The 10,821-nt window shown below is 37.9% G+C and overlaps 1 protein-coding gene across 4 annotated transcripts in view; it reads left to right on the top strand.

The window, feature by feature from the left end:
• LOC110101881 (LRR repeats and ubiquitin-like domain-containing protein At2g30105) overlaps nucleotides 1-10,821 on the top strand; it is a 95,011-nt gene that overhangs the window by 41,088 nt on the left and 43,102 nt on the right. For 3 of the 4 annotated variants that reach the window (XM_020829973.2, XM_020829976.2, XM_020829977.2), the window contains 2 exons: nucleotides 2,628-2,738; nucleotides 2,876-2,976. In XM_020829973.2, the coding sequence (XP_020685632.1) occupies nucleotides 2,628-2,738; nucleotides 2,876-2,976 (212 nt within the window). The remainder of the gene's footprint in view (nucleotides 1-2,627; nucleotides 2,739-2,875; nucleotides 2,977-10,821) is intronic. The other variant, XM_020829974.2, reaches the window with a different exon arrangement.

The following is a 10,821-nucleotide window of genomic DNA, read 5'->3' on the forward strand; positions in this document are numbered from 1 at the left end:
TTGAGGCCTGCAATGCTTTATTGTGCCGATTGTTGGCCATTAAAAGAGAAGCATAATACTAAGTTAAGTGTGGCAGAGATGAGGATGCTCAGGTGGATGAGTGGCTTTACCCTTAGAGATAGGATACGGAATGAGCATATACGTGAAAAGGTTGGATAGCTCCAGTAGAAGATAAGATTAGAGAGAGTCGCCTTAGATGGTTTGGTCACATAAAAAGACGGCCTTCCGATGACCCGATTAGGAGAGTAGAGGTATTAGATTTGACTTGTGTTAAGAAAGGTAGGGGTAGACCTAAAAAGACTTGGTTAGAAAATATTAGGAATGACCTTTCTTTATTAGATTTAAACGAGAATTTGACTTTTAATAGGACACAATGGAGAAAAAGGATTCATGTAGCCGACCCCACATAGTGGGATAAAGGCTGGATGTTGTTGTTGTTGTTGTTTGAAAATTTTATATACCTTAATAAAATACATTGCTAGGTGAACTATCATTATTTGCACTTTTCATCAGACAAGTAGCATCTCAATTGAAAATACATTGATAGACAAATCTATAGCATACCAATTCTTTCATTTCAATAAAGCTTAATAGAGTTTCGTTAAAATGCACAACTAAATATCCCAAAATTTTAAAATATCAAACCAAAATCTCAACACTCAATAGACTTTGCAAAAACTATAACATTATTGTTTGCATTCAAAAGATGTCTTCTTTGTATATGTGATAGGCCGGTTCACACTGAATCGGCCCAACCGGCCCTTGAGTATAGGAGTGGTTCGTTCCGCCCAAAGGGGTGGGCCCTACTTTTCCAAGCTATTTCAAATTGAAAAGGATGGGCGGCTAGGGCTTGGGAGGGAAATTAGATTAGGAAAACTTTTGTATTAAAGAGGATGAGATGATTAGGGAGTAGGAGGTTTTGATTGATTGGAATTAAGGTTTCTTGGCGACTTGGGCTCTAGACTCTCTTGTCTAGATATTTGGGAGAGACAATCCTCCTCTCAAATTGAGGATCCCTTGTATCTTTGCTTTGTTCTTATTTTGCTTTGCTTTCTATAAGATTTTCTATCGTTTGATTATTCTTCCACCATAATTTCTACGTTTTCTTATTGTTTTTACCGATTATTGTTAGGTTTGCTTGCGAACTCAAGAAGATCCGATAGGATTACTTGTGAACTCAAGTACTATTTCTATACACAAATAAAAGTTTGAGCAGTTATAAATGATATCAGAGCAACACACCTACCGGAAGATGAGAATTAAGTGTCATACAAGATAAAGTGTTATGCCATAGAAGCCACCTCTTGAATCTTGTATGGGACAAAGTGTTATGTGGCGCGAGTCACCACTTGAACTTGTCGGGGCCAACTCTATAATCTCGTGGATGATTTTCAGATAAAGATGCTGACAAGAACGTTAATTACTTAAGTGGGAGAAATTGTGAAACTCCTTAAGTAAAAAGAAGTTAAATTCTTTGACATCGATGTGTCTTTTGGTGTAATTGTTGGAATTTCATTTAAAAAATTCCGCAGTTAAGCGTGCTTATCCCAGAGAAATTCTAGCATGGGTGACCTTTTGGGATGTTACAACAACATGACAAAACCGTGAAACCCTTAGGCCAAAGGCTATTACACGTTGCTCCATGATTTTTTCCAATTTCAGATTTTTCCATGTTAAATCCTAGTATTCATTTACATTTCTCTTTCTTGTTTTTTTCGTTGCATGTTAAATCCTAGTATTCAACAATAGAGAGGCAGATGTTGGGCTCAGTTATGTGCATTGGGCAATGGTTTGACCAAGAATTTAAGCTTTTTAAACTAGGTACATGAACTCTTGTTCCAAACTCTCCAAACCTTAACGTTCTTGGCTGCTGTTGGATTTTTAAAATAAAGCTCAACTATGATGGTTCTGTTGCCCAATATAAAGCATGTCTTATTGCTGAAAGCTAAAGCGTTAACAAAGGCTGGACTATACAAAAACCATTCGTTTTCTCTTACTTGTGGCATTCATCTTCAGTCGCTGATTACACAATTAGACGTCTAAAATGTTTTTTACATGGTCCTCTCGACGAGACTATTTATATAGATCAAAGGCCAACACATGTTTGTCTTCTTCAAAAAAGCAATTTATGATATAAAACTAGCTCCTCGCCAATTGTACGGCTTTAAAAATTGCCTGTTACAGCGTTCTACATGATTTTCATCCATCATTTTCCTATAATGGATTAGCCCGAGTGACATTTTATGCGCCAATTGCACGAGTTTAAATTTGATATGTTCTTAACTTGAGCAGAAAGTCAGAAATATCACTATTAGAACAAGATAATTTATCTGCTTTTTAACTATATTTATAAGCTTCATTTGGGATGACTTTTGTATTGCTTAAAGTAGCTTTTTAGTATAAAAATTTTAATTTTTTACTAAAAAACTGCTTTAAAAAACAATAAAAAAGCCGTCCTAAACGAAACCTTAATTGTGATTATGATTGACGTAAAGCAAAGCATATTTTATTGGTTCTGTTGTTTTGGGTGCATCATACAATAATCTCCTTTTTTATTTCGACCCTCTGGTTAGCACTTAAAAGTGCATTTTGCATTCATGATTGGCTATAACATATTAAACTTGCAGGCTTTGCCTGATGATGTCTGGGATTGTGCACCGTTTTTAATAAAGATGGAATTCAGCTCCAATTCTATTGAAGAATTGCCGAATAAAATTGGTATTTTGAAGTCCTTGAATGTATGTTTCTTATAATACATTATTTTATGTTGTTTTTTTAATCTGGTTGAAACATTCCCTTTGAAAATATGATTAGCTTTGGAGCTTTAGCCTTACTAAATGTGAAATATGGAGCCTTTTGTGCCTTAATTGTGTAGAAGCTGTACCTGAATGATAACCATTTATGCGATGAGAAGTTTAGCTGGGATGGCCTTTCACAGTTGAAGTCTTTAACAGTACTATCTTTAAACACAAACAGGTAAGTATTTTTTTCTGATATTTTAATGTCTTTCAAGGCTTTAAAAGTTTGCCATGTTGATTTTATGTTGACCTTTAGACTGGAACAAAGGACATTTTATAGGTTAGTTGCAAGTAACTGATTAAAACTGTTATGAATTACAACTAAGTTTGAAACTCTTTTGACTTGTCCTTATAATATATTTTTTAATAAGTTCAGCTTGTGCAGTTGGGTTCTAGTTTTTAGCATGCGTCGTTAATTTCGCTACTAAGTTCACTTCAATTTTTTCTCCTAGTTGTTTGCTTGCTACCTTGGTTAATTTGTGGGGCAAACGGAAAGGAACGCCTTGAAAAGATATGGGGTTACAGAGAAATGACTTTTATTGAGGTTGGGGTTGAACTTTTTTTTTGGGGGTACATTTAGGGAATTCACACACATATTATACACGCAAGATTCAAATTCAAGATTTCTTAATTAGTAGCCAAAGCTCTCAACTAGGGGTGTCAATGAGTCAAGTCGAGTCAAGTTTTGGCGCAATTGAGCTGAACTCGTCATGTTGAAAGTGAGCTCGACCTCGAACTCGAGCTCGTGCTCGAGCTGGCTCCATTGTTGTGGGCTCCGAAAATTCGGCCCCGGTCTCCCCGCCGCGCTTTTCTTTTTATTCGACGAGGGAGTTTTAACGGAATAAGTTCCGGGGTAAATTTTGGAAGGCAGATGGGTTTGTAGATAAGACTACCCAGAGATTTCGCCCTCATTTGGCGAGGACTTTATGATATGAGTTCTGGTTTCCTATAGGCGCAAGCCCCTATAGTTAATTACCCCTCCCAATCACGAGAGAGAACTTTTGATTAAGGCTAGTCATCAATCAGATACGTATAGAAATATGTGCATCTAGCATGTAGTAGCAGCATAGGGTATTGAGATTGGGAATTTGGAAAAGTTTGGAAGATTTGGATATTTAATATTTAAAAATAGAAATTTCACCATCTTGCACTTAAAGCGGATGGTGGGGGAATGGATGATGGACCCGATCAAGATCCCATGGTCCCGTCATCCCGGGCCATCGTGGTCCCTGGTCTACTTAGTTAGAGGAGGTAGTCGACCCAACCTGACAGAAGGATCCTTGTCGGCAGCCATGAGTTGCTTCGTTCAAGGGGACCTTGTAGACCGGGGGTGAATGTTTGTCTAAGGGGACAAATTTAAATCTACCTTATCTAACAAAGGGCTTTGTACCCTATCGATCATATCCTATTGATTCATATCTCAAGGATTTAACACCATTAAGGAGCGTATTGGCTCTGGCCATAACCGCTATCTGTGGTGCCATTTGGCGGCAAAATCACTCGGTTCAGAGGGCCCCGGGTCATAACCGTTTACCTGCAGTGCCATTTGGCAGCGAAACTGCCAATTAGTGGACACGTACCACGTCCTTACTGGCAAGAGATTGTGTGAGAATGGATCATAGTGATATTTTCGACTAGGCATTTGGCTCTTTGTGAGCTAGAGTTTATTTGAATTTGTCCACCTCGACAGACTGTTGCTGAGGATGGATGGATTTTGCTTTGAGTGATTAATGGTCATATTTCATTTTTTAAATATTCTTGGAATTTTGGGATTTTTGTGGAGTTTTTGGGTTTCGTGGAGTTTTGGGTATTTGGGTGGAATTATGAAAATATTTGGAATGGACTTTGGATATTTGGGAGACATTTGAAAATATTTTGGAACCCCTCCGGTTGAGATCTGCATTCAACACGGCCATCATCGGGGTGTTCGGGGTCATTTCTCTTTTGTTGAATGAATCTTGTTGACTCTATCGAACTATCGATAGAGGATCGGATTTCGTAGGCTTTATGCCCTTGATAGTGAATTCACATTGTTATTGGCCTTGAAGGCCTAATATGAATATATTAAGACAAATATAATGGTCGCCACAACCGTATACTTGTTTGATTGTTCGAACCCTGTCGACTTCTATTGACTCGTATAGAAGGATTAGGTTCGAATTTGAATTCACTTATCGACCCGCGCAATATCCCTAGACGTCACGGTGTACCAATAACACGTTCGCCGGGGCCCATGCAGGTTTGGGGGCATTTTATAATTAAACCCTGTCCACTCCTTTTATTTTCTTAGGAGAATCGGGTTCAAAATTTGATAACTCGCGCTGCATCCCTAGACGTCACGTGTATTTCTATAACACGCTCACTGGGGCCCATGCGGGTTTAGGGGCATTTTATAATTAAACCCTGTCGACTCCTTTTTACCTGCTAAGGAGGATCGGACTTAAAATTTGATAACCCGCGCAGCATCCCTAGACGTCACGTGTGTACCAATAACATGCTCGCCGGGGTCCATGCGGGTTTGGGGACATTTTATAATTAAACCCTGTCGACTCCTTTTATCTATTTAGAAGGATCGGGTTTAAATTTAATAACCCGCGCAGCATCTCTAGACGTTACGTGTGTACCAATAACACGCTCGCTGGGGCCCTTGCGGGTGTTGATAGTATTTACCCCTTTAGTGTACCTATGTGCATACAAGTTAAGGTGCATGTGCGGGGATATTCTTGGAATAGACGCCTTATGTCTACTTGTACGAATGTTGCAGATCCGGTGGCGTGGCATAGCAGCTTCTGAATAGAGTTGTTCGCTGCTTCATACAAGTAGATTGTCGTGCACTACTCGTTGCTTTTCGTAGGTGGATCATAGTACACTAACTAATCTCCTGCTTTTGTTTGTAGACAATTTCCTTTACATGATGTTTTTGTTCGTGGTCTTTGCTTTGCATACGAGTCTTCTAAATCTGACTACAACATTTGAATTTGCTATAATTATTTTTGCATTTTTGTTTGTGGTTGACATACTAGTGTACAACAAACCTTCTATGATGTCTCGTAGAGGTTGTATTTGTTGTAGTCATTAATCTTTGCTTGTAACAAATCAACATATTTGCTCAACATTGAATAATAATTGATTGTAGAGGTGTTGTAACATTCATCACCTTCTACCACGATGACTTGTTGGGGTGTGGGTATCTTGTATGTGTAGCAGATATATTGCATGTCAACTTGCATTGACCGTGGAAGGGTCATATTCTAGCTTGCACTTGCTTATGCATCCATCATAATCTCCTTGAATGCATTCATTGCATCCTCCTTGAATGAATTCTTAGAATGCTTGTCAACCTTATTGTTTACAAACAAGTTGGCATATTTATCTGAGGTCAAATGATGTTAGCCACTTGCAAACTGTATTTGTTTAAGACTTGTTCAACAAATCTTGATCATTAATCTGTCATGTTTACTACGTATTGGACTCATTTGTTGATGCACTTTCTTGAAGTTGAATCATTATTGATGGTGGAGATGTCATCGTATGTCATACATATATATTGGTAGGAGAATGATGTACTCATGTATAATCAAACGACTTTGATTACTTAGCGATAACATTCATCTCAAACTATTCGAGTACACCTTTGATGTAGGTATGTTAATGTTGGATGCTCAATCTTGCTACATTGACCTTAAGCATAAATACATGTATGCATAAGGAGTCTTCCTTCATTGCATTCTTTATAATTTTCTAACCTTGCTTGTTGATGAATTGTTGTTGATAATGGAGACTTCACTATATTCATATGTAAATTTTTTTATGAATATCCCCATTGTAACTATCTTTGCTCATCAAATTCATATCAATTGCTCTTATGAGTGAGATATAGGGATTCTATTCGCCATAGGTCACTGCTCATAATTACTTGTTGATGCTTGTAGGAAAGTTGAACTTTTAATTCTTTGTTCAAGTCTCAAACAATGCCACACAATTCAAGTTTAAATTTTTACATTCAATCGAAGTATCACATTCCTAAGACCAATCTTAAGTCCAAGTTCTATTCATTGATGTTTGTTTGGATCCAACTTGAATTCTCAATTTGATTCAAGTTGTTCAAATACAATTTCTTTGTAGCCCAACTTAAGTATTTTCTTGAGTTCAAATTCAAATCTTTTGTGGTTCAGTTCAAGTTCAAAGATAGTCCTCCATAAGTTCAAATAAAGTTCAGGCTACATCTTCAATTCGAGTCCCCTGCTGTTTTGTAGAGTTCAAGCCCGAGTTCAGATCGGGTTCACTTGAGTTCAAATTTATTTTTGTTCAAGTCTTTTGTAGTTCATGTCACATTTGAGTCCTCTCTAATTTTTTTTTTTTTTTAAATTTGCAAGCTCATTTATTGAGTTAAAGTCCTTTGCATCATTCAAATTAGTGTCCAAATAAGATTCAACATTGTTCGAAGTCCTTGGATTTTTAATCCAAATTTCAGCAGCCTCTCGACGTCTCCCCCGTTTAGGGGAAAAACCAAGAGGCAACCTTCCCCTCGATGCTACGTGAGCGCTTGAAGTAGGTGTCAAAAATGAAACCGCCGTCGCGAATGAAATTTTTTTTATTCCCGCCTGCTACGTGAGCATTTAAGGGTTTTTTGTTTGTTTATTATAAGAAGGAAACAAAATGTTAGAAAGAACACATATTTCCCCCCTCTGCACCACGTGGGCGTTCGGGGGTACTTATATAAAAATAAAGTAAAATAAAAACACTTTTTTTATCCCCTTCGCCGCAAGCGCCGCACCGGTTTCCCGCCCTACAACGCTACTTGAGCGCCTCGGGGGTTTGCCGGCTCGTTGCTAGCATTGAAGAGGGATCCTTATCTCGTCACAAGCATCGCACCGGTTTCCCGCCCTCAACGCTACGTGAGCGCCTTGGGGGTTTGCTGGTTCGTTGCAAGCGTCGAGAGAGAGAGAGAGAGAGAGAGAGAGAGAGAGAGAGAGAGAGAGGCAAACCATTGGGATACGCGCAGGATTTATGAGTTCTTGAAACACACGTAGGGATTCTAAATTTGCAGTTGAACTTTAGAACACATCGGGACTACAAAATATAGGGAGACATTTATCATTAATTTCATTAAATTATTCAAATTTAATAATTTCGAGCTGGCTTGCGAGCTAACGAGCCAAGCCTCAGCTAGCTCGAGCTCGTTTACTAAACGAGCTCGGCTCGTTTATGGGTCAAGCTAGCTAGCAAGCTGGTTCGGCTCACTTACACCACTATTCTCAACAAACATACCAAAAATAATTGCATGATGGGGTTGAGTTTATTTGCTCCAAAATTTTGTTTTCCTCCGGAATTTGAATGAGCGAGCTTTAAGCTTTTTCCATTTTGTGCATGGCTACATCGGGTGGTGGGAACAATTCAGAATGCAATAATGGTTCAACTGGCGGTTATACCCAATAACTTTAATAAATTGGTGTAGATTTACTCGCACCTTTGGATGAATTTTGGACCTGCAAATCAATCTATCCCTCTTTATGGCATGTTTCCATGTTACAAAGAGGTTCCACTGTAGTTACTTTGGAAATACTTGAGGAAATGGTTGATTTAATTGACCTATTGGAAGTTGCAAGAAATTATTCTTTGTGGAGTCCGGACAGAAAGAACCGTTCGGACATGTGAGTGTACATACTGTATACATATTTATACACAATGTGTATCAAATTAGTATACACATTGTTTGTACACAGTGTGTACACTCGTAGTCCAGATAGTTCTTCCCATCCAAACTCCGCACACAATAATTTCTCTGGAAGTTGATATGTTAATAATTCATAGTATAATACTAAGTTAGGCTTCATTTGGAATTGCTTTCTAAAACAACTTTTTAGTACATAATTTTTTCATATACAAAATTTTATATTAAAAAACTACTTTAGAAATAGAAAAAAAAATTATCGTAAACGAAGCCTTATTCCATATGGTCATGAGATGCATATATTTCTTATGCATCTAACATGGTATACTTAGGCTTTATTTCCTATTGGGCTCAACGTAGTTGAAATAAACACAATGAGCGTCTCTGAGCATCAGGCTCACGCCAATGCAAAATCTTGGAAGGTTCATGTACCCCTGGCCTCCATGAACCATTTGCCAGATTGGCTTTATTTAATATTAAATACAAGCCTTATATCTAAATCAAACTTCTGGCATGAGAATTAGGCTTTATTTGGGACGGCCTTCTTACTGCTTTTGAAAGAATTTTTTGTATGAGCATTAGGCTTTATTTGGGACGGCCTTCTTTCGTAGGATATTAATATGAATGTCTGATAGTATAATATAAATACACTGTAATAAAAAGGGTAATACAAGCTTGAGCTTTATCAAATACTGTAGCCATGCTTCTTTTTCTATCTTTCCCTTGTGCTGTCTAACTTGCATGTCCAAAACCTTATCATGGTATCAGAGCACCAGTACCTCTAATACCACTCCCTTTGTCTGCTATCATGGCCGGTAATGAATCTTCCTCTACGACATCCACAATGTCATCTCAGTCATCTGTTGAAGTGTCCATTCCAGCTCAGTTAAAGTTCCTGATGTCCAATGTTAAGGCTGTGCTCAATGTGCAGTTGAATGCGGACAGCCATCCAATATGGTGCTCTCAGATCTATAAACTTGTTGTTGCAAATAGATTTATCGGATATTTAGATGGTACAAATCCAAAACCCCCAAAACAAGTCTTGCTTTTCGATAACTCAGTAGCCATCAACAATGCATATAATACTTGGATGCTTGTTGATCAAAACCTTTCTTCTGCCCTCTTTTCCACTATTTACCCTTCGCTTCTTCCCTATATTCTTAATCTTGAAACCTGTAAGGATATCTGGAACACTTTGGATCATTGTCTATAGCCTACAAACAGATCTGGATTCCTACAGCTCAAAAAATGAACTCCATCAACTTCAAATGAGAGATAAAACTGATGTAGAACGGAAACGCCGGCTTTGCTACGGAGAGGATCTCCGCTCCAAAATCTGAAATAAGTTTCTTGTATAGCCTTGGAGGGAGGAGAGCCCGTAACTCAAAACCTGAAGTGATTCTTCAGATTTTATGAGTAGAGGCTGTGGCATTTGGATAGGAAACCAAGAGAGAAAATTGAGGGGATTCGGCCAGCAGTGGTGAGCTTGGGAAATCTTTGCCAAAGGAATAAGTAAGAAAAGAAAACACTTGGCTGGAATGTGGGCAGCAAACGAGAGCTTCACTGGAAGAGAAGGGTGGCGTGAATGAAGACGTGGAAATTAGCGATTTAATTCCAACGGGAAGGTATGAGTTGGGAAGGACTTAAATGAGGTGGGGACATGGGATTGTCAGCCAAGAAGAATTCTCATATTTGAAAAAAAAATAAAACAAAAAAAGGAAGTTTGCTGGAGCAATTAGGAGGAGAGGGGGACGGCGGGACCACATAAATTTAAGGGATTTTAATTCTCCAAAATCAGTTAATTGATTTTGGGAATTAAGATAGGAATAAATAGGAGTGAATGCTTTAGAAGAATAGATTCCAGCAAGGAGCCAAACCGTATGGATGATTGGATTTAGGAAAGAATTAATTAAATCCTTCTTGAATTTGAATTTCAAATGGATTTAAATTAATTCCTAAATTAAGTTATTTAGGAGGCATTTGAGATGGTGATGTGGCGATTAAATAGAAAAACAATAAAGGTGAGGTGGCCGGCCATATGGGGAGAGAGGGGAGAGGAAATTAAAGAGTAATTAATGCTAATTCAAATTCAAATTTTGAATTTGAATTGTCATTAATTGGGAGCATTAAGTGATTAATTGATTTAAATCTGAAATTAAATTTCAAATTTAAATTAATGGTTATTGGCTTAATTGGAGGGACGAATTTAAGGAGTAATTAATGCTAATTCAAATTCAAATTTTGAATTTGAATTGTCATTAATTGTGAGCCTCTCCTAATTAGGAAACTTCTTTATTCCAAGGAGGAAGAGAGGGGGTGGTGGGACCAAACAAAGATTGATCGTTTATG

The sequence above is a fragment of the Dendrobium catenatum genome, unplaced genomic scaffold (assembly GCF_001605985.2).
Source record: "Dendrobium catenatum unplaced genomic scaffold, ASM160598v2 fragScaff_scaffold_974, whole genome shotgun sequence".
In the NCBI taxonomy this organism is placed as follows: Eukaryota; Viridiplantae; Streptophyta; class Magnoliopsida; order Asparagales; family Orchidaceae; genus Dendrobium; species Dendrobium catenatum.